Source organism: Chrysochloris asiatica, unplaced genomic scaffold (genome assembly GCF_000296735.1).
Source record: "Chrysochloris asiatica unplaced genomic scaffold, ChrAsi1.0 scaffold00160, whole genome shotgun sequence".
In the NCBI taxonomy this organism is placed as follows: Eukaryota; Metazoa; Chordata; class Mammalia; order Afrosoricida; family Chrysochloridae; genus Chrysochloris; species Chrysochloris asiatica.
This window is the reverse complement of record NW_006408678.1, coordinates 1546928-1571190: the sequence shown is the minus strand read 5'-3', so window position 1 is coordinate 1571190 and position 24263 is coordinate 1546928. Positions and strand designations below refer to the sequence as shown.

At 40.4% G+C, this 24263-nt stretch overlaps 1 protein-coding gene across 1 annotated transcript in view; it reads left to right on the top strand.

Annotated features, from left to right (window-relative positions):
- Positions 1–24263, top strand: part of TXNRD1 (thioredoxin reductase 1) — a 104946-nt gene that overhangs the window by 58006 nt on the left and 22677 nt on the right. Inside the window, exons 4-12 of the mRNA XM_006871081.1 lie at positions 3655–3777; positions 6346–6418; positions 7638–7757; positions 15704–15846; positions 16414–16529; positions 18365–18590; positions 21459–21551; positions 22288–22364; positions 23674–23830. Of these exons, the coding sequence (XP_006871143.1) occupies positions 3655–3777; positions 6346–6418; positions 7638–7757; positions 15704–15846; positions 16414–16529; positions 18365–18590; positions 21459–21551; positions 22288–22364; positions 23674–23830 (1128 nt within the window). The remainder of the gene's footprint in view (positions 1–3654; positions 3778–6345; positions 6419–7637; positions 7758–15703; positions 15847–16413; positions 16530–18364; positions 18591–21458; positions 21552–22287; positions 22365–23673; positions 23831–24263) is intronic.

Below are 24263 nucleotides of genomic sequence, written 5' to 3'. Positions count from 1 at the left end.
GTTGCTTGTTATTAAGTGTGATAGAGTCGGCGCCAACTCATAGCGACCTTTTATAGGATTTCTGTGGCAGCTGGTGGGTTTTGAACTGCCAACCTTGTGGTTTGAAGTCCAGTGCTGATTCTGCAGCGCCACACCAGGAGTTTGTTTTTTCATCATTGCTGACTTCAGAGTAAATTTGATTACTAGTCGTATAAACTGGTCATCCTTGTAGGCGTATGGATATTATCCCATCTCAAATGGCATTTGTATCTCAAGATAGATCTGGAAATGTTCTTTTTGATGATGAATGTGATGCCATTCCTCTGTTGTTCCTTGCATTAGTAAACCATGTAATTGTCAGATTCATAATGGCCAATATTAGTCCGTTTCAGCTCACTAATGCATAGAATATCTATTTTTATGCATTCTATTTTCATTTTTGACAACTTCCAGTGTTTCTGGAGTCATACTTTGTACAGTCCATATTCTGATTACAACGGTTTCTTCCCATTTTGAGGCTTTCTGCTCCCACAAAGATTTAAAAAGCCTAGGAAACTCTATACAGGGTCGCTATGTGTCAGGAGTCAGGACCGACTCGACGACACTTTGTAACACCATTTACCTGCAGCTGAATATATATATATACACACACACAAGGGGGCTTCAGAAAGTTAGCTGACAAATTCTACTTTCTTTTAACTCCTTTATTCCATGAGCTTTTTGAAGCCCCCTCTTAAATACAAAAGAACCCTGGAGGTGCGTGCAGTGGATACGAGTTTGGGCTGCTAACCACAATTTGTCGGTAACTTAAACTATCTGGCCACTCCATGGAAGAAACGTGAGAGTATTTACCACCAGAAAGACTTACACTCTTGGAAACCCTAGGGAGCAGTTCTGTTCTGTCCTAAAAGACCACTATGAGTTAGAAATCAACTTGTTGGCAGTGGGTGGGTCTTAGATAGAGTATGGTTGGTTACGGGGTCAGCCGAATGCTTCAGTTATCTGTGTCTTTCTATTTATGCTTAATTACTGCCTGTACCATTTAGAATGAACAAGGTTCAAATTCACTCAGTGCTTTTCTTTGTAGTATCTGTGTACTGGCTGATATAATTAGACTTCAAGCTTGAGCCATAAAAACCCAGGTCTGATAGACAATAAAGAGCAGATTATCAACATCGATAGTGGGGCACAAGTGGCACTTGAACAGGATGATGCCGTTTCTTTTGTTGGGGGATGGGATTGCAAGAATGATTGATTTTCATGTACAATTCCACAGCCAGGGATTGCTCTGTTACCATCCGTAGCCACAGTACTGATAAAATGATACTAAGATGTTGTTTTTCCAGCTAAAATCTGTAGCTGCACGGAGTTACTTTCAAACCAGCAAGTCAGCATCAGGCTCTTTAGACTAAATAGAGTGGTGATGGGTGTTAGAGTGGTGATGGGTGTTAGAGTGGTGATGGGTGTTATCTGAAAATTATATTGAATCTGTGGTCTACATGGTTATTATTACCAAATTGTTTTTCCCCCACAGTGCCTTGTGTTGAAGGAGGTGATTTTGTCATAATGCCAGTTGATGAATACTGGCTGTGCTTACCAGCATCTTCTGCTAGCCCCTTTGTCCAGACTGTCAGGGTGATGCCGTCTTGTCCCCATTGGGGCTGGTTTCCAGGGGTCCTCCCTTCAGTTCCTGCACCACCTTGCATACCCACCATGCTGCCAAGGGGCAGCCACAGTGAACGGTTTCCTCCTCCACCTTCTACCACACCCCTTTCTACATCCCAAGCACCCGCTCCTGCTGCTGACCCCCAGCTCTGTCTTTCACCCAGTCCAGCTGATTGTAGACAGCAGAGAAATGTGCTGTCAGGGCTGGTAAGTTTGGGGCCTGTTTTGGTTTCTAAAGTTAAGATTTGATTTTTTAAAAGATTTTATTAGCACAGGTTATTGTTTCGTTAAAAAGTAATATTAAATATATCACCAAAACAGTGTTCCCAGTCCATATAAAATGTAACTAGTATGCGTAGAAAAGAGTCCTGGTGTGGCGCTGTAGGATAAGCATTGGACTGCTAACCACAAGGTCAGTGGTTCAAATCCACCAGCTGCTCCTTGGAAGCCCAATAACAGGGTCTCTGTCAGAACCGACTCAAGGCACATAACAAAAACAACAGTGTATAGAACCTGGTGGAATGAAATGTTCACTTGCTTCTTCCTTCCTTCCTTCCTTCCTGTCTTTGTCTCTCTCTCACTCAGCTGGGTTGCCGTATCTGATTTTTGTTCCCCCTTCATCCAAGAATACTTTTTTAAAAATTAAGAACCTAGCCACTAATTTCTGAAACCTATTATGTGCCAAATATGTGGAAATGAAATGCTAACGAGAATGTAGGAGACTTCATGCGTGTGCAGAATACAGCAATGAGCTCTACCGTCATGTTTATTTCAAATACCTTGCAAAAGCTGCAACATTTACATTGAACTCTTCATGCTAATCAATGTCAGTTAATAATTTTGTTGAGAAATTCTAGATTTTATGTCTCAGCTTAACCGGGTAGAAAGATCTTAAATAGTTGTCTGATTTGTTTAAATTGCTGTATTGAGTTTATTAGCTGGACTCACGTTTCCCAGGCCTCTCTTTTACTGTGCAGTCTTTATCCACTTATTATTCTGCCTCTGACTAGAAAAGTAAAGATGACTGATAGATTATATCAGTGGTTCCATGAAAAAGTAGAATATGTGTTGCAGTGTTTTTAAAGGTAATTTAACATCAGGTATAAAATTTTATGAGAAGAGTACTGAGGATGAGACTTCGTTTAGGCCTGATTGAATTTTATTGCACTGTCAGGACCTTACCTGTGTAGTATTAGATGCACATTTCAGAGTAGTTCGCAGTTGTGTGAAAAGACATTGGCACACAGGGCCCAGTGTGTCATGTTATTGTGCCATCGAGTCGGTTCTGACTCATAGCAACCCCCCGCACAACAGAAGGAAACACTGCCCAATCCTATGCCGTCCGCACAGTTGTTATGGTTAAGCCCATTGTTGGGGGTCAGAAAGCACCAATCAAAGGAAGGTTGGGTGTTTACATTTTGTGATGTAGTTGAAAGCACACGTGTTTTCCTTTGAAAATTCCTTTTGTTTTATTTCCGAGAAAGATTTCCTTATAGAGCTTTTTGCTTAATTTCTTGTGGTGAAATATATATAACAAAAATGTTGTCATTTTAACCATTCTGAGTCCTGGTGTGGCACTGTGTGTTAATGCACCAGACTGCAAAGCTGTTTGAACTGCAAGGTCGGCAGTTCAAGCTCACCACCTGCTCCTCAGAAACCCTATACAGGGCCACTATAGGTCAGAACCGACTTGATGACACTTCACAACAAAGTGCATAATTCAGTGACATGAATTACATTCTCCAAAAGCCCAGCAGAAACTCAGTACCTTTAAATAAGAAAACGTTTTTCCCTTATTCTTCTCCCTAGACTCGGATAGCCACCAGTACACTTTGGTCTCTGCATTTCCTAGTTTTAGTTGTTTCATATAAGTGTGATGGTATAATGATGGTCCTTTTGTGTCTTATTTGACTTAGCATAATGCTTTCAGGGTCCATCGTTGTAGTCGCATGTATCAAGACATTACTGCTATTCAGTTCAGTTACTTTTCCTTCTGTTGTCTTTCTGTAGGCTTTTCAGGACGGCAGACTTCAAGCATTACTTACAATGAACGGCTCTGAGGATCTTCCTGAGTCCTATGACTTTGACCTTATCATCATTGGCGGTGGCTCAGGAGGACTGGCAGCTGCTAAGGCAAGGCGACTTGTGTGCTGTGTTTATCTGGATTTTGGTTCTTCATCTCTATGTTGTTGTTAGCGCCAACAGGTTGCTAAGTGCTATGAGGTTGCAACTCATAGCAATCCTGTATAGGGTTTCCGAGGCTATAAATCTTTGTGGAGAGCAGAAGGTCTCAACTTTCTTCTAAGTGGAGCAGCTGATGGCCTCAAACGCCAACCTTGTGGTTTGCTTATCCTACACTTGGTTTAATCCACAGGTGTGGCATTCTGCATATTAACTTGCCAGGAAATGTAAAAGGACCACTTTATAAGCCATTTTTCCAAATGGAGACTTGGTATGTTCTTTATAGAAGTACCAGACCCAATGTTTTGGAACATTTCTATTCATTTTAAATGTGGTTGGTTTTTCAAGGATAGTAGGGGTGTTGTAGGGATATCTTGGCTGGAATGGAAATCAGATATGTTTCTTACTCTTTAAATTCCCTCCCTCCCCCCATGTTGACCATTTCACTATTCACAACTCACTCTAACCCAATGGAAATATGGAGTGAAGTTGGATTTGTAAAAATTATTTGTTAAAATCATCCTGCTTCCTGAGTGTTTGAGGTGTTCTAAGAGAGTAACCACTGGCTCAGTGACCTGGGGATGATGGGAAATAGGACACAAAAAAGTAAGGGAGGTTACATGGGAAGCAGGACCCCTGATAGTACAGTGGTTAAGTGCTTGGCTGCTAACTGAAAGGTCAGTGGTTCAAACCCACCAGCCATTCTGTAAGAGAAAGATGTGGCAGTCTGCTTCCATAAAGATAACAGCACTGCAAACCATATGGGGCAGTTTTACTGTGTCCTCGTCCCGCCATTGTGAGTTAGAATGGACTTGATAGCAGTGGGTTGACAGGTGAAACTCTCCATTCTGAAGCTGACAGACACTTTCTGTTCAAGGTCTTTGGCCTTGTCACCCTTACCCAACTTTAAAAAACGATGAAGTGGATACACTACCCTAAGGTGTAGCTTGTGGGTGAATCGTTGAAGGCCCTTTTGAATGAAACTGCCTAAATTAGGAACAGTCCAGACCAGAAGTAACTGCCAGCAAGAAGAACATTTGTCTAGCATCAAACAGTGCTCTGCCAAAAGTGGCTCAGAATCACGCATGATAGACTTTACTGTTGTAAGGGGCCCTTGAGTCTGTTCCAACTCATAGAGACATTATGCACAACAGAAAGAAACTTGCCTGGTCCTGAGCTAGCCTCACTATCTCTGGTAATTTTGGGCCATTGCTGCTGCCCCTTTGCCAGTCCATCTTGTTGGGGGTCTTCCTCTATTATTCATTTTCCAACTTTTACTTGCATTTGAAGTGGTTCAAAATACCATGGCTTAGGTCAAGTGCACCTTAGTCCTTGACCTGACATCTTTTTCTTGAATACTTTAAAGAGGTCTTGTGCAGCAGATTTGCCTTATGCAATATATCATTTGATTATTTGACTGCTGCGTCTATGAATGTTGATTGTGGATCTGAGCAAAATGATATTTTTGATAACTTTAATCTTTTCTCCGTTTATCATGATGTTATTTATTGGTCTAGTTGTGAGGACTGTTATTTTCTTTACATGAAGGTGAAACTCATATTGAGGACTGTGGTCTTTGACTTTACAATACTAATGGTGTTTTTGAAGAACACTTAGACTTGGTCCTTTCAAATAACCCTTGGAGGGTCTAGTTACCAATATGCAAAGCTTATTCTCTAAGAAAAAAAGATACTCTACAAAATGAACTTCTGACAATTGTCTTCACTCCCCTAAAAAAGATATGAAAACTTTAGATGTCATCAGCTTTTTCATGGGCTCCTCACCTGAAAATGTTAGGAACCCTCATAATTTTAGAAGAAAAGCTCTTTCCAGATTCTGCTTGTAAAGTGAATTGGTCAAAGTCAAAAGTATTTAAAATATATATAGTATCTATGGATATAATCTGATTTAAGGTCTCTAGCCTTTTGGCAGGTCTGATTTACCTACCACTCACCACCTGCTCGAAAAATGTCAACATTTTTTACTCATTATTGTTTAATCTGTTACTATTTGATTACAACAACATTAAAAGATTCTAGAATGTCAGATTCTAGAAATTCTGACAATTTTACAATAGTAGATTTGTATATTTACTGTTGAATCTGTATATTGCCTAAAGGTGCCTTCGTGACTGAATCTCTCTTAATTTTTATCCTGGATTTGCACTGATAACCTTAGCATATGAAATTCCTAGATGTTATAAACGGTTAGGGAGTGTGGTGACTCTGTAGGATAAGTATTAGACTGCTAACCATAAGATCAGTTTGAGTCCATCAGCTGTTCCACAGGAGAAAGATAAGGCTTTCTGCTCCTGTAACGATTTATAACCTTGGGCACCCACCCTACACAGGGTTGCTATGAGTCAGAACTGACTTGATGGCACTTGACAACAAGTAATAACTGATCATGTTTTAGGCATAATAACTTAATAAAATAACATGGATTTTTAAAAACAGCCCATTTCTGATCATCCTGTTAGCCTTTCTAACACACTTTAACATATATAATCTTATTTTCCAGGAGGCAGCCAAGTATGACAAGAAAGTGATGGTCTTGGATTTTGTCACGCCAACTCCTCTTGGAACTAGATGGGGTAAACTTTTTAAATATTTCAGAAGTGCATTACAAGAAACCAGGGTTTTCCATGCCACTGATTTAAATGACTCCTAAAACCCAATTAAAAATTTAAAAACTAAACCTAAGTTGTATACGTCTTTCAATTGAACTGAGTTAAAATAGGCTCAAATTTTAAAATGCTAAAAATTCCAATCCCTTGGTACAGAATGAATATAGTAAAAAACTTATCTACAAGCTTTTTGCATCTATATAAAGCTAAATATTTTTGTAACCTAGTATACTTAGTAAGTCCTGGTGTGGGACTACAGGATAAGCACTTGACTATTCACAGCTCGATGGTTCAAATCCACCAGTGGCTCCTTGGAAACCCTATACAGGGTTGCTGTGAGTCAGAACTGACTAAGTGGTACTTAATGACTTAACAAGTATACTAAAGGGCTAAATAATTGAAAGTTTAAACTTTTTATCTCTGGATGCATTATTGATGCATATACCAAGTACCCTGAAAGCACAGTGGTAAATCTAATGTAAGAGGTGACTAGGGATGGTTTCTCAGATGGGTTGTGCTGATCACAGTCAACAGAGGGGAGAGGCAACCAAGGTTCCTATTTAAAGAATAGCAAGTCTCATCCTACACTCTTACCCTTGTCAGTTTGCCCCTCCCCCCAACTGCCAGCATTTTATTCTTATGGAAGCAGTCTTTCCCTATGTTCTCTACATCCAGGGATACTGAAGTTTTTTGGGTAATAAATCCCTTTGAGAATCAAGAGAAAGCTATCAACCCTCTCCTTAGAAAAATGAACATATGCATTAAATATATATGGACTTTCAGACAAACTATCGCCCAACCCTGCACAAGCTAGCAGTTCTGTGTGCATAGATCCAGTAGTTAACATAGCAGTTCTGTGTGCATAGATCCAGGGCTGTGCATATAAAACAGTTTGAATTTCTGGCCTCTTTATGAGCAATCTGACATCTTTATCAACGACCTTTGTATTATATAAAAATGGTGGAAATCTACCCCCATCTTTGTTTTGTTTTAGGATGATGTCACTGTATTTTGGATATATGCTTCTTTGAACTCAAAGATGTTGGAAGCCATAGGAATAGGCTTATATAAATTAAGAGTCACATTAAGCAAATAAATTACATTTTTAGAATTATAATAATTGTTGACCTTTATCTTTGAAAGATTGTAAAGTATGCTATAAATTTATTTCTCAATGCTGTTTTAGGTCTTGGAGGAACATGTGTGAATGTGGGTTGCATACCTAAAAAACTAATGCACCAAGCAGCTTTGTTAGGACAAGCCCTACAAGACTCTCGTAACTACGGATGGAAAGTTGAGGATACAGGTACGCCCTTTCCATAAAGAAAACCAGAATTCCTTTAAGTAAAATGTTCTCGGTTATATAGTGTATTATAAGGAAATATAAATTACACTTGGATTCTTTTGAAGCTGTTACATTTCTCTTTCTCTGAAGTCTGCTTCATGAGCTGATTTTTCTTTTCTTATTTTTTCATGGAAGGAGGAGATTGTTTGCTTGTGAGGAATTTAGTCTTTGTTGGACTAAAAATGTTTAGCACAGTAACCCTAGAAAATTAAAGAGGGGATTGTTGACTTGTAAACTAACTTACATTATCTGGCAGAAGAGTGAAAGAAGACCTACCCCACTTTCTGACTGATTAATCGTGGGCCTCACTCTGCCCTTGAGAATGAAACTCAAGCTCCTAACTGATCTCCGTTTGGGACATTGGAGGGAGTAACCATCCAGCCAGATAGCTAGGGCAGACAGTTTTGTGGCTTTTTCTGAGTTTGAATGAATAGTTTATCAAATATTAAAAAAACAAGGCAAAGATACTTGGCTTTGAAAAATTGTGCCTCTCTTCAAACTAGTCGTAGTTCCTTTTCTGATGCTTTTACTTCTCACTAAGATCAAAAGTACTCTCTTCTAGACTGGAGTCTTAGAAGATTCCGTCCTTAACAATTTTTAACTGTTGGCCCAGACCCTTACAAGGCTGTTTGTTCCCCTGACCCCTAGAGGACAGGAGCTAGGGCTGAGCTCTTCACTCTTGGTTCTGAGGTGCCTTTTCTGTGACCTTTTCTATTTCCCAGTGGGAAGGGTAGTTGAAACTCTTGACCTGCACAGCATGGATTATGAATTTTAAGCAAATCTTTTAACCTGTGGAACATGAATCTTAACATCCGAGGGAGTTGGTTTAGAAAGTTCATGGGAAATGAAGTTAAAAGACTATGTAATCTTCCATAAACTTTTTGAAGCCCCCTTGTATAACCTGCTGGTAGTTCATTGCTACCCTCCCACTGCCCTTAGTTACCTCCTTGGAGGGTCTGAATGCCCATCATCTAGTCTGTCATTGGTGCTGTTTCTTACCCTTTTGGAAGACTACTGTTAATACACCCAGTTAGCCACAGGCCCTCCCTTCAATTAATTCATTAGACTTTTTAGGAGACATTTTAGAAATCCTACTGATGATGTTGGAGTCCTTATGTGATGCTATGGGATAATCACTGGACTTCTAACTGCAAGGTTGGCAGTTCAAACCCACCAGCCACTCCTTGGAAGCCCTATACAAGGTAGCTATAAGTCTGTGAGTCGGAACTGACTCAACAGCACTTAACGACAGCAACAATTGATGATGTTACGTAATGTGAATATTGAGCCTTTACTGTTTACACTGGCATTCTGGTGACCCTGTCAAGGATAAGCACTGGACTGCTGTGAAAAGTTGGCAGTTCAAACCCACCAGCCACTCCTTAGAAATGCTTTATAGGGATGCTATACTTGGGAACTAACTTGATGACACTAACAATAGCTGTTTGTACTTGACTGTGCTAGAGAAACACAGGTAAATAATACACATCCTGTAGGTACACTGGTTCCACTGTTACCATTGATACATCATTGATGTGCACACCAAGGTACCTTGAAAACACAGTGGTGGACTTGGGATGGCAGTGTCCATGCTAATCAGCAGAGGGAGAGGACAACCAAGGTTGTTGTTTGAATAGCAAGTACGCGGGTATGGTTGGAGTCTGGCGTATGTAGGAAGCATGTATGAGGAAAGCGTGGGAGGACTGTGCTGCGGGCAGGAATAACTGGGTGGTTTGGTACAAGAACACCCTAGGTGGTTTGGGTGGAATGCATATCAGCTTAGCCATCTGCACAGTTTTTCAGAGAACAAGTTGGAACAGTTGCTTGCAGATACCTTCTTTAATGGTTCTTGGAATTGTAGCAGAAGAGAATGGGGAGAGAATGTGAAGATCTTGCACAAAAGAGGAGACACCATCATCTTTCTCTCAGCATGCATTCCAAACTTCTTCTAGCCTTATATGTAATCATTGAGGTCCTAAATGTCGTGGTTATGCTCCCCTTTTCTCATCACCATCCCCATCCCAATACATATTTAGTCTGACCATCCTGACAACATTCTGCTGTTTCCATAGATGAGGAAGTGAAAGCTCTAGGAGGGGATTTTTTGTTGTTGTTTTCCCGTGATATCATAGGTTAGAAATTGGCAGAACCAGGATTTGAACTTTGGAGTCTTTATGACTTCAAAGCACATGTTGTTTGCACCCCACTAAATTATCTTCTTGAAATCATTTTGGTGTCAGTGACAACTGGTCTGCAGGGCTAGAACTTCAGAAGCTGTCCTGGGGGCAGCTGCATTGAGAGCTCTTTCAACTCTGCAGTTTGTGCTTTGTCTCACCCTGCTTTTCAAAACAGGGCCAGCTCTTTCTGCTCTGTAGGCCATACCCCAGTTTCTCTACTTGCTTTGGGGAGGAAAACTTAAGAACTATCTATTTTGTTTTTCACCCATTCCATTGGATCTTTGATAGTCACACCCCCCTCACCCCATACCCCTTTCCAAGTTATTCCAAACATAGTCTTTACCATTATTCTCAATACGACCTTTTCTTCCCCCACTCTAGCAAGTACTCTGACCCACTAAAGCAGGAGTCGGAACCTTTTTTCTGCCAAAATTTATAACATCATTCACAGGCCATACAAAATTATCAACTTAAAATTTTGTACTGTATTTGGTCAAACATTTAATTAACTCACCCTTAATGTGATGGCTGGACTACTGGTGTGACTCCGTAGGATCAGCACTGGACTAACCACAAGGTCAGTGGTTCAAACTCACCAGCTGCTCCTTGGAAACCCTATACAGGAACACTGTGTTAAAATGACACGGCACTTAACAGCAATGTGATGGCTTGAACTGTGGTTGCCTTGGCAGGGCCAGACCGAATGATTTCACAGGCCTTCTACGGAGTCCTGGTGTGGCGATTTAGGATAATGCGCTAGACTGCAAGATCAGTTTGAATTGCAAGATTGGTGGTTCATACCCAGCAGCTGTTCCTTGGAAACCCTATACAAGGACCAAGTTGGTCTGAACCAACTTGATTACTTAATAACAACAAATACTGACATCATTATTGTTGTTGAGTGCAGTTGAGTTGGTTCTAACTCCTAGCGAACCTGATAGGGTTTCCGAGGAACGATTGCTGAGTTTGAACTGCCAACATTGCATTTAGCAATCTAGTGCTTATCCTGCATGTGCCACACTAGGATTCCTTGGTGGTGGTGGTGGTGGTGGTGTGCTGTTGAATAGATTCCTACTCATAACGGTCCCCTTATGGGTTATCTGAGGCTGTAAGTCTTAACAGGATCAGTAACAAGCTCCTTAGGAAGTTGTATGTTTGAACCAACTTATTCTCTTAAGGAGAATAACACGTAATAAGAACATTAATAAATTTTGATTTGCACAACTTTCAAACTTCCAGTCTTTTCCCCAGTGTCACTGGCATTTAAATTAGGTAATTAATTAACTGTGCTAGAGAGCTACAACTGAGACCAGTTATGTTTTTATTCATCCATGTAGGTTCTAGTACTCAAATTTGTGTGTAATATTCACTGATGTTAACCCTAGACTACCAAGTCTTATAAAAACAGGGTTGCTAATTTTGTTAGAAATGTAGGAAAGTATATATAGTGAGTTTTTAGAACCTTAAAATGGTAGTGTTTTCATTACTTAATGCTAATGGTTTAAGTTCGGACATATTGTAATGCTCATACATTAGACATATTGTCAGGAGGGACCAGTTGCTGGAGAAGGATATCATGTTTGGTAAGGTGGAGGGTCAGAGAAAAAGAGGAAGATCCTCAGTGAGATGGATTGGCACAGTGGCAGCATCAATGGACTAAAGTGTGGCAACAAATGTGAGGTTGGCCCAGGACCGGGCAGTGTTTCATTCTGTTGTGCATAAGGTCACTATGAGCCAATACCGACTCGATGGCACCTAACAACAACAACGTTTTACTTACTCCATCGAGTTAGTAAGTTGATGATGAAAATACAGGTCTGCTAATTTTGAATTTTATTTCAGGGCCAACTCAGTGTAATTCTAATAAATTCAGAACTCAGGTGGATGGTGAAATATAACTTGGTGAATTGACACATCTGTTTTGAACCTACCCAGCAGTGCCGTGGAGGAAAGGCCTGGCAATCTGCTTCCATGAAGATTACCGCCACATAAACGCCACGGGGTGTTTCTAGTCTGTGACACCAGGGACACCATGACTCAGAATTGACTTGATGGCAGTGGGTTTAAAAAAAGGTTTTTACACTTAATTTTATGTTGGACTTGTATCTAAATTATACAATTAGAAAGTAATAAGTGTATAGCAACTGAGGTAATAAAGACGTAAACTAGCGTCAAGGTCTTTTTTTAATTTTATGAAATTTTTTAGCTTGAACCACATCAAAATTACCATATTTCTCTATTCTTACAAAAATTATTTCTCCCACAATTTTAACAGTTTACTCTTTTGCGTTTTTTCCCTCTTTTCAGACTTTATGGTGGAAATCTTTCGTTTTTTTATTTCTGTAGATTCCACTTCTTATGTTTGTCCTTGGCAGGAGCACAGCCCCAAAGGCTTTGAGAGCCTGTCTAAATCTCTTCACTCTTCACAAATGGAAGCTTGGTGGCCTGAGTCTTGTTGATGCCGTCAGCTGTTCTCACTCATTAAGCCTGAGGCCCCGGAAGCACGCTGTGGGCTCCACAGGAGAACCCGAGCTGGGCTCTGGGAGGGGCCCACCTTGCCTGTCCATAGACTCCATTTAAGGAGCCATAGCCACATCCCTCTTTTTGTGGTAAAATGATTGTGGTGATGCATTTAGACAAATGGTGTTTTGTGTCCTTAGGTCTGAGAGCTCCACAGTAACTTAGAGGAGTGTTTTTCGGATGAGAACATTGGGACCCATAAAGGCTATAGATCCATGTTTCCAACAGATGAAGCTTGAGGGCTTGCTTTGCATTTCTAGATTAGAACAACTCGGAATCATGTGTCGTTGACCAAAGAATCGCCCACCTGTTTTCCAGTAAAAGTCTCTGATGCTGTAAATAGCTTCCACGTGGTGAGGGAAGAAAGGGGCCCAGGCCAGGTGCACAGCTGAGTCTGCCTAGTGGTGGTGTGCTGGTACAACCCCCTCACAGCCAGTGGGCCCCTGACTCAGTCTGTGACGTGTGATAAGCCTTCTCCCTCAGACACCAAACTCTGAGAGCTTACAGAGGCAGGCTCAGCCCAGCTCTAAGAATTGCTGGAACACAGTCGTTTAAGCTGGATGAGTTGATCACCTGTGAAAGGTTTACTGGTTTTATATTCTTAAAACATTTATCTGTTTGAGTTCTCTTATGCTCAAGAATTAAAAGTGCTTTAGAAATTTAAATATTTGGGATTTAAATTTAAATATCAGAGTTATAAGGCCATGATCAGGATGGCAAAGCCCTTGGCTTGCCCTTGGACTTGGCAATTTGGGGATATAGTCTCCTACCATACACCTGGCATTTCAGGTATCATGAGCATATGACTACTCCTGTGCTGATGTGTGTGACCTTGGGCAGGCGGTGCTGGTTCTGATCCAAGTGTCCGTCTGTAGGGTTTCTGATGTAATTGTGAAGGCTATAAATCTTTGCAGGAACAGGAAGCCTTATCTTTCTCCCACTGATCGGCCAGTGGGCTTGGACCACCAACCTTGTGGCTCCTAGTCCAGTGCTTATCCTACAGGGCCACTGTGCTCCTTTCTTTATTTCCTGTACACACAACATAATGTGTATGGCTCCTGCCCCTTCAGGTGCTTTGAGGTGCAGGTGAGAAGGTGTGCTTGGCATGTTACTGTTGTCAGGTGTGGCCTGGCTCTCTTTCCTGGGATGTGCGCATTGGATCTCAGAGACCCAATTTTACCACTTCCTGTGTAGCCAGGTTCCTTAATCACTGTAAATTCAGGTTTCTCATTTCCATGATAGATACTTTCAATGTACACTAAGTGTTTTTCTCCTTCCTAGCAAACCACACTTTCTCCAGGACATTTATCCTTCCTATCACCAATCAGTATATTTTACCTATAATCCTATTTTTTTCATGGTCATTGATAGGAAACTGATTGATAATAAGGTATTACTGAATGAATGACAGTGGATTGATTTCTTTAACCTCTTCTTTGAGGTTTCTGGAATTCAATATTGATTATATTAACATCTGGACTCTTAAGGCTTAACTTATGGTAGAATCACAAGCTCTGCTCTTGTGAGATGGGGACTTACGAGGTAGGCAACGGGACTGACTCTTAAGGTGGTCTGTCTTGATCAGGGAGGGAATGGCACTTGTTCTAGAACATTTCAGGTTTTGTGGACCACATGGTGTCTATTGAAGCTGCTCAGCTCTGCTATTGTAGTCCTAAAGCAGTCCTGGACTATGTGTGAGCACATGGATGTGACTGCATTTACAAAAAGGTGACTGGCAAGGTGTTTCTGGGGGGCCATAATTTATCAGCTCCGAGCCTAGAGACTGTGTGGATTTCAATTGTGTGAATCATGACAGGCTATGGACAACATTGCAAAGTATGAATATTCCAGAACACTTAATTGTACTCATAAGGAATCTGTACATGGACCAAGAGGCAGTTTGAACAGAACATAGGAACACTGAATGGTTTAAAATTAACAAAGGTGTGCAACAGGGTTGTATTCTTTCACCATACTTACTCAACCTGTATGCTGAGCAAATAATACGAGAAGCTGGGTTATATTAAGAAAAACATGGCATCAGGATTGAAGGAAGACTTATTAGCAACCTGCCATGTGCAGATGATACAAACTTGCTTGCTGAAAGTGAAGAGGACTTAAAACATTTACCAATGAAGATCAAAGAGCACAGCCTTCAGTTCAGTATGGATTGCATCGCAATATCAAGAAAACAAAAATCCTTACCACTGGATGGATAAACAACATTCTTACCAACGAAGAAAAGATTGAAGTTGTCAAGGACTTCATTCTTGGTTCAATTATCAACACTCATGGAAGTAGCAGTCAAGAAATCAAGCTATGTTTTGCATTAGGCAAATTTGTTGCACAAGACCTTCTTAAAGTGTTGAAGTGCAAAGATGTCAGCTTGAGGACTAAGGTGTATCTGATCCAAGCCATGGTATTTTCAGTAACCTCAAATGCATGCAAAAACTGGACAGTGAATATGGAAGACTATAGAAGAACTGATCCTTTTGAGTTATGGTGTTGGAGGAGAATATTGAAAGTGCCATGGGCTGCCAAAAGAACCAACAGATTTGTGTTGGAAGAAGTGCATCCAGAGTACTCGGCCAAACTTTCTCTCTCATACTTTGGACATATTGTCAGGAGGGACCAGTCACTGGAGAAGGATATCAAGTTTGGTAAGGTGGAGGATCAGAGAAAAAGAGGAAGACCCTCAGCAAGATGGATTGGCAAAGTGTCAGCATCGATGGGCTGAAGCGTGACAACAATTGTGAGGTTGGCCCAGGACTGGGCACTGTTTTGTTCTGTTGTGCATAGGGTCGCTATGAGTCGGTACCAACTCGATGGCACCTAACAAGTCTAGAGACTGTCATCAACTCAGGGACTCCAAATCAGACTACCTCAGAGTCTCATAGAATTCGTTGTAAATATATATCTTATACCCCAGAAATTAGTATTTACACTCAGGGTAAAATTCCAGTTCATTTTTAAATAAAGAAGAAGAAAGTTTGTGTATCATTATTTCACTCCTGAGAATTGCCAGGGAGTCTCGCATGAATTAATTGTTAGTCATTTTCTAAAAGGGAAAGAATATTTGAAGGTGAAAATATTTTGGTTCAAAATGAAGGAACTTGTCGTCATTTTGCATTCTATGGGAATGGTTACAGAGAAATGATTTTTTGCCAGCCAGTTGAGAATCTGAACGTTGTTTCCTGTTTTCTTATGTAGTTAAACACGACTGGGACAAAATGACAGAAGCTGTACAGAACCACATCGGCTCGCTGAACTGGGGCTACCGGGTAGCTCTGCGGGAGAAAAGGGTCACCTACGAAAATGCTTATGGGCAGTTTGTTGGTCCTCATAGGATTAAGGTAATTGTGAGATAACCCGTGTAGCTTTTTTGCTAAGCTTTGGCTCAGGGTAAGGGAGAAAAGGAGATAATTATAATAAAATAAATAATAGCTACAGTAGATCCCTAGTGGCACAGTGATTTAAACACTTGGCTGCTAATCAAAAGATTGATAATTCAAACTCACCCAGTGGTTCTGGGGGAGACAAGCCAGGTGATTTGCTCCTTGAAGATTACAGCCTTGAAAACCCTATGGGACAGTTTTGCTCTGTTACATGGGGCTGCTATGAGTTGAAATTGACTGACTGCACCGAACATCGTGGTGCAGATTGGGGTGTTATAGCCACACCTTATTATGGGGCCTTCTGTTGTGGTGTGGTTAATTGGTGAGAGCTCTGCCACATTCTGGCATTGGAACCTTAAGCGGTCCATGAAGTACTGCTCAGAAACTTGCTATCTCTTAACTATATTGCCATATTTTTATGAAGATCAAATTCGAAAATGTGGTAAATAGTCTTTATTAACTGTGAAGTTAGCAATTTTGTAGGATAATATCTTATTAAAAGTTGGCATATTGGTTCCTTTGTAGGCAACTAATAATAAAGGCAAAGAAAAAATTTACTCAGCAGAGCGATTTCTCATTGCAACTGGTGAGAGGCCACGTTACTTGGGCATCCCTGGCGACAAAGAGTACTGCATCAGCAGGTAAGCAAACAAAGCCAATAGAGAAAGAAGAAACCCACTGTACGGTCTGGCATTTGCCACCCCCACCCCCGCCCCCAAACCCTGTAGTCCATTTCCTGAAACTCAGAGCTCTTTGTCAGAGTTTGTTATAATGATAGAACATTTTGAAAATTCAGTACTGTAAGCAAGAAACTAACATCAATCATCTTACCATCTGAGTTAATATTATCACTGCTGTCATGTTTATATGTAGAAATATGGTTATATTTCTATTTGTGTGCACGTGAGTGTATTTTATAAAACATATGATTTGAATGAATATACATTTCTTTTTGACAAAAAGTAAGTCTATCGCCCTGTAAGACTTCTAAGGGGGTCCTGGTGTGGTGCTGTAGGCTAAGTACTGGATTGCTAACTGCAGTGTTGGTTTAAACCTACCAACCATTCCTTGGAAACCTTATACCGGATTGCTTTGGACTTCTGGTGTGGTGCTGCAGGATAAACACTGGACCAAAAGGCCTGTTTGAACCAAAAGGTCGGTGTATCAAACTCACCAGCTAGGGTTTCCTAGGAAACCTTATACAGGGCTGCTGTGAGTTGGGAACAACTTGATGCTACTTAACAACAACAACAAGACTTGTAAAATAAATGCTAAGTGAATTAGAGTATAGCACACTGCTTAGATTGATCAAGTCTACTCTCTACTGTTAACAATGGTTAGTGTCAGTATAGGGAGTTTCCTGAATATGTGAGTCAAATTTTAGGTTTTCCAGGATGATTTCATTTTGTCTGTAAGACTCCTTTGTGGTGGTGCTATGAGATAAGCACTTGACTTCTAGGTTGGCAGTTCAAACTCACCAGCCTCTCCTCGGAAACCCTATATAGGGTCACTGTGAGTCAGAACTGACTCAGTGGCACTTAATAACAACATAAGACTCCTGGTATGGTACTGTAGGATAATCACTAGACTGAACCACAAAGTCAGCAGTTCAAACCCACCAGCTGCTCCTTGGAAACCCTATTCAGGGTTGCTATGAGTCAGATTGACTTGACAGCACTTAACAACAACAGTCACATGATAACATTGCTGACCTTGTTATTTTTTGTTGTTGTGATTTTATCTGTTGTGGCCTCCTCCAGAGGCAGACAGTTCAGATGGCAACTGACTGGCATTGCAACCCGAGATCGGCTCCCTTGTCAGATTTTTGAAATCTCATTCCTAGCAATGCTTTTATGATCTCGATCTCTTGTATACTCCTTGCTGCACTAGACGTATTTGTAAGGCTTTTATATTAGAAAAGCAAGGTGTTCCCCACCTTTCTCCCCACTCTCAGTAATTGATGTATCAGGTGAGAAATACCAGGTTTTACATCTAGGAGAGCGCTGAGTGATGCATTGGGGGTTTTGGTTTATAGCTGTATTCACATGTATGGTTTAAAACACCTTGTTGTTGTTAAGTGCTGTTGAGTAGTTCTGACTCATAACCACTCTGTATAGGGTTTCCGAGAAGCGGTTGGTGAACCACTAGCCTTGTGGTTCAAAACACCTTAGTGAAGAATTATTTCAAACAGTTCAAAATCACGTTTGACTTTGGCACATTTGATAACTTCAGTTATTAAGTAAGTAAATAATTTAAAATTGAGTTAGTTAGACTAGTGACAGCAATATCTTAAGCTACTTCAAAGGAACTGAGGGACGAGAAAGAGGGAGAGAGAGTTTATTTAAAAAAATAATTCTGTTTTACTAATGTTTTTAATCATTAAAATATCTGGTTCTTATGAAAATAAAATACCTGCTTTGTTCATTATTCACATGAACTTTTTGTTTTCTTTGTTTTTTTAATCCTATCTTTTCAGTGATGATCTTTTCTCCTTACCTTACTCCCCGGGGAAGACCCTGGTGGTTGGAGCATCCTATGTCGCTTTGGAATGTGCTGGATTTCTTGCTGGTATTGGTTTAGATGTCACTGTTATGGTACGGTCAATTCTCCTAAGAGGATTTGACCAGGACATGGCCAACAAAATTGGTGAACACATGGAAGAACATGGTGTCAAATTTATACGACAATTTGTACCAATAAAAGTAAGTGGGGATTTCCTATAAGTGTATTGATCCTGTACCCATGAGAGAGGTGGGGTGTGTGTTGGGAAGCATCCCTTCAGCAATTTAAACAAGCAGACATGCTGTAACTAAGAATTCGTGTCGGGATTGCATTGGCTAACTTGACTCTGTGGCGCTGCGGGTTACTGCACTGGATTGCAAAGTCGCTTTGAACCACAAGGTCAACAGTTCAAGCTCACCAGTTGCTCCTCGGAAACCTGATACAGAATCACTATAGGTCAGAACTGACTCAACTGCACTTAACAACAACAACATAAAGTCATTAGTCGTTTTGAGAATTTAGTAGTACATTTCCTGGACGTTCTCAGTGCTTGGTTTCCTATAGCTGTTTTCTGGGAGTAGGGCTATGCATGTTTTCATGAAGACTCTCATTAGAAACAGCAGCTGTACTCAGAGGATATGCTGCAATGGCAGAAAAGCACACCTTCACTAGAACGTCTGAGCATCCTGGGGGGTTGTGGGTCCCTGTGAGAGCCTGTGTCTGTGCACATAATAGTTTCCTTGATTTACCAGGGTGCCCCCAGCCTCTCTGAACCAGGTGAAGAACACTTTGTATTACATGGAATCCTGGTGTGGTGCTGTAGGCTAAGCAAGGTTGATTTGAGTCCCAAGGTCAGTGGTTCAGACTCACCAACCACTCCTTGTAAACCCTATATAGGGTCTCAGTGGCACTTAACAACAACTAGTTGTTAACAACAATTACCTAGTGAGTGGTGAAGGAGCTTTCTATGGGTGAGGAGATCCGGCAACACTGTTGCTGGCCTTGTGACCTTGTCTCTCAGATGCTCTTCCTTCATGAGTCCCTTGAAGGATTAGGAAGATGACCCCGTTTGTACCTGAAAACTGTAATGCTATCTAGTTTTGTAAAATGATAGATTAAATTGATTATTAATCCACAAACATGTTAATAACCCTTGACATCAGAATATTAAGTATGCATATGTGTGATACTTGGGATAAGTATTTTGCCCCAGACTGATACATCTGGAAGCTATTTTTAGAATCTTGTCAAACTAAGAGTCTGATGACCTTGCTGTATTTAAATCATACAGTTTTGAGTATTACACTACTTCTGTGGTATAATTCCTTTAGTAGGAAGTATACTCATGGGATTGAATGCTGTGCTTCTCCACAGTCCACAGGGAAACACTCATTCCATGGATTTTGTTGCGTGCCGACTTTGTGCCAAGCACAGGAACTATAGCAGAGAACCAGAGAAACACTAGCTTTTCCTTTGGAAACTTAGAGTCTGTGGCGAAGTCAAACAGCAACCAAGTTAAGTAGTAAGTGAGAGTGACTGTCTCCTTTGCTATGAAGCAGGAGTCGAGGGGACTAGGACAGTACATAGCGAGCATACTTTCTGTAATCTGAGCTTTAGGGAGGGTGTCTAGGAGGCTTCTTGACAGTTGTGTCAAAGTACACATAGAGGAGTTATGAGACAGGAGAGGACAGCATTTTTTGGATAGAGAACATAACATACAGAAAGACGCTGTGGGGAGGAAAATTCTTCTAGATACTGAAAGGGCCTGGCTGGAATACAAAACTAAGCAAGGCAGGAAGGAAGGAATCAAGGTAAGACGATGCCCTTAACTAACCATTTCGACATAAATCTAAGCCATGTTGTTAAGTGCCGTCGAGTCGGTTCCAACTAATAGTGTGATCTTGTGGTTTGAAGTCCAGTGCTGATCCTACAGCACCACACCTGTGGTCCAAAATCTAAGTGTTCCACAAATTATAATTTAAAAAGATTACCCCCAAAACCCACTGCCCTCAATTCGATTCCAACTCATAGCAACCCTACATAGAGTTTCCAAGGCTGTAAATCTTTATAGGAGAAGATAGCCTCATCTTTCTCCTGTGGAGCAGCTAGTGAGCTTGAACTGCTGACCTTGCAGTTAGCAGTCCAATGCTTATCCTACAGTGCCACCAGGGCAGAAAAACTATTTCCAGTATGTTCAAAAGTGGTCGATTACCAAGGTGCTTCAAAGAGTTTGTGGAAAAATAGAGTTAAAAGGTAATGAAATTGTTCCACTTTTTGAAGCTCCTTTGTCTAAAAAGGAAGAGAATTCTAAAGGATATTTTTAGTGTTTATTGGTACTGCAAATGAAATGAGACCTGAGAGTTTTCCTACCCAGAGTGTTGTATTTTAAAGGTAGAATCGAAATTGCAGGTGATTTTTATGGGTTTTCCCTAGTAGAGGTCTTCTACAAACTCTTGATTTGGTCACCCTTCAACAGCAAAGGTAATTGAGTATACATAGAGAGATTCGAGTGATAGGATTTCTAAGCCATTGTTACTCAGCTTGGCATCTCTGGGTAGAAGGTTAGTAGGTTCAGTCTCATTTGTCATCACACAAATAAATACCAGGGTCATGTTTCCCAACATCCTTAACAATCGAAGTCTACGCTGGATATGATAAACACATGTCTCCTTGATTACTTCAGTCTTTGGGTCTTTAGATCTGCCAGTTGTTACTTGTATCGTTGTTGACTTAACTCTAATAAACTATTCTTGGTTGATAAAGAAAACTGAATTTGTAAATTGTAAAGTGTAAAGAGACCCTCTGAATTCATAGTGTTTTTCTGACTTCTTTCCCACTTTTCTCTGGATTTTATTGTTTGACGACTATTTGAAGCAAAATGAGAAAGAAGGGAATTAAAAAAAAAAATCATGTATCATCCTAACGATGCTGAGGTGAGAGAGATGGACCACAAAAAAAATGGGTCATGTTGTATGTTTTCATTTTGAGTTCACTAGGAAGAGAGGACACAGCTGTCTCTCTTAACTACCATAGCTTTATTTCAGAGTAAAACTTTGTCACTTTTGTAGATTGAGCAGATTGAAGCCGGGACACCAGGCCGACTCAAGGTGGTAGCCCAGTCCACCACCAGTCAGGAAACCATTGAAGGAGAGTATAATACGGTAAGGAATGGATCTGTTAGTTCTTATTAGGAAGTAACTATTACTTATAATATTATACTTTGTTTTGATACAGAGATGGCTTCGGATTTTTCCACCATAACTTAAATGATTGTTTGCCAAATGGCTATAAAAAAAGGTTACAGTTTTTAAATGAGCTGGAATTCCTTTGTCCCATGCTCTTCCCTTTAACCTCCCCAGCCCACCACTTTAAAAAAATCACTTAATTCAGTCATAGTGTATGCTATCTTTGTGTCTGAATTGTTGTTGTTAAGTACAGTGGAATCAGTTCTGACTCATAGTGACACTGTACAGGGTTTCCAAGGCTGTAATCTTTACCGGAGCAGAAAGCCTTATCTTTCTCCCACGCAACGGCTAGTGGTTTAGAACTGCCATCCTTGAGGTTAGCAGCCCGATTAGGTTTATTAAGGAACAAACTCCCCTTTTATTTAAAGGAATAGGATTTCTGCTAGATTATAGGAGTTTAAAGTTTATTACACTCTTATATTTTTTTCTTAATGAAATATATCTTTCCAGATCTGGAGAATGAAATTAGATTGGCTTTAATAAGCAGAAAGAATAATAACTAGTTCATACAAAGCCTTTTTGTCAAGTTTTGTTAAGTGCTGTTGAGTCGTTTACGACTGTATAAGGTTTCCAGGGCTTTAAATCTTTGTGGGAGCACAAAGCCTCATATTTGTCAATTTTTGTTAATAGTTAACTATTAATACATTTTCAGGTATTGTTGGCAATAGGAAGAGATGCTTGCACAAGAAAAATTGGTTTAGAAACTGTGGGTGTGAAGATAAATGAGAAGTAAGTAAAATATATATAGAATATTATTTATTTTGTTTGTGACATCGATCAGTACTAGAGTTCTAGATAGTTAGTTAATTTTCACCATAGTTAGAAAGTTCTCTTTTTAACTTAGAAAACTCTTCTTTCAGTGCTATTTCAGTTAGGATTTCCTATTTGAAATTTTTTTGGCTTTGTTTTTTCTTTTCAAAATCTAAATAAGAAATGTATTGGTCTGCGTGTTGTTTCTTTAATGTATGTACAGCTCCACAGTACCTCCTTTTTTTTTTATATAAAACACGTCCACATAAGCAATGTGCATATAGTGCACACAGGAAACTAAGCTATGAGCTTGAAAACCCATATAACATGCACATTATTTGCATAAAAACACAGTATTCTCAGAAGTGCTTTGAGCTTCATTAAGTCTGAATGAAGACTTCATTGGATCTGAACCGGATTTAGAGCCTGCTAAATTTTAGGATCACAAGGGTGCTAGTTCCAAGTATCAAACATTGTTACTCTCTTAGCATTGTAAAGTTAAATTTCCTCAAACTGTACCACTGCATCAGGTACCTGAGAATCTGGTGTCTGCATATGGGCACAGTGTGGAGCGTGTCCCAGAATCGCCATTTTTACATCCACAAACGGCAAGTGTTGTAAATGGCAAGATGCCTTGGAAAGTGCAAATGATTGTTTTCTTCCAGGAATAACATTTATTCAAGAGAACAAAATTCTTAAAATTAACATGAGAAACTCTACATTGTTTAGTTTCACTGCGGTGAGCAGATACAGGAGTTGGGAAAGTCGATAATAAGATTTAGCAGACCGGTATTTGATCTTCTTAGTAACCTGCTTGTCTGTTTCCAGTTGGGTCCAAGGTGTAGATTGAGTGTAATGTTAATTGCAACCGTTCATGCACTCACTGTTGTACTATGTCTTATGCACTTTTTCTTTGCATCCTGAACAGCCCTAAACTAAGGTAGATGATATGCCCCTTCCTATTCCCATGATTCCATTTATCAATGGGAAACTCAGGCATAGAGAGACATAATAAATAACTAGAAAACCTGGTCATTACACTTTAGCATCTTTATTATGAATCATTAGGTTCGAATTCTCCTGCTCTAGGATCTCTTTTACTTTTCACATCTTTGGTTTTTTCCTAATAGTGGCTAGAGTTGTCACTAAGCAGTTCTTGTTTATTTTAAATACATTAGGACATGGTCCTCAGCTAAAGTTACAGTTTGGGACTTCCTTGGGAGAAAGAGTACATTGTTGTACTACTTTAATAACGGTAACTGATGGTTTTAGCTGAATGAATTTGCAGGACTGGAAAAATCCCGGTCACTGACGAGGAACAGACCAATGTGCCTTACATCTATGCCATCGGGGACATACTGGAGGGGAAGCTGGAGCTCACCCCAGTAGCAATCCAGGCAGGGAGACTGCTGGCTCAGAGGCTTTATGCTGGCTCCAAGGTCAAGGTGAGTGCTGGGGCTGGTGTCCACTGAAATACTGTTATTACTAAATTTTCAGTTCTTGATTTAAAGGGCACATGGTGAGTTTTCCAGGTCTTGAATAATTGAGCTGTTTTGGTGATGGTGATGGCATTGGCACCCTAAATGACAACAAAAAACAGCCACTGTCTAGTCAACTCCAACTCATGGGGATATATTACACCCTTGTTGTTGCAGCTAAGTGTCGTCGAATTGGTTCCAACCCATAGCGATCCTGTATCAAATTTCCAAGGAGAGGCTGGTGAGCTTGAACGGCTGACCTTGTGGCTTAAACTGACATTGTAGTCCAGCACATTAATCCACAGTGCCACACCAGGACTCCATGTTACACCCTGTTGTTGTTGTTGTTAGGTGTCATCAAGTCAGTACCGACTCATAGCGACCTTATGCACAGCAGAAC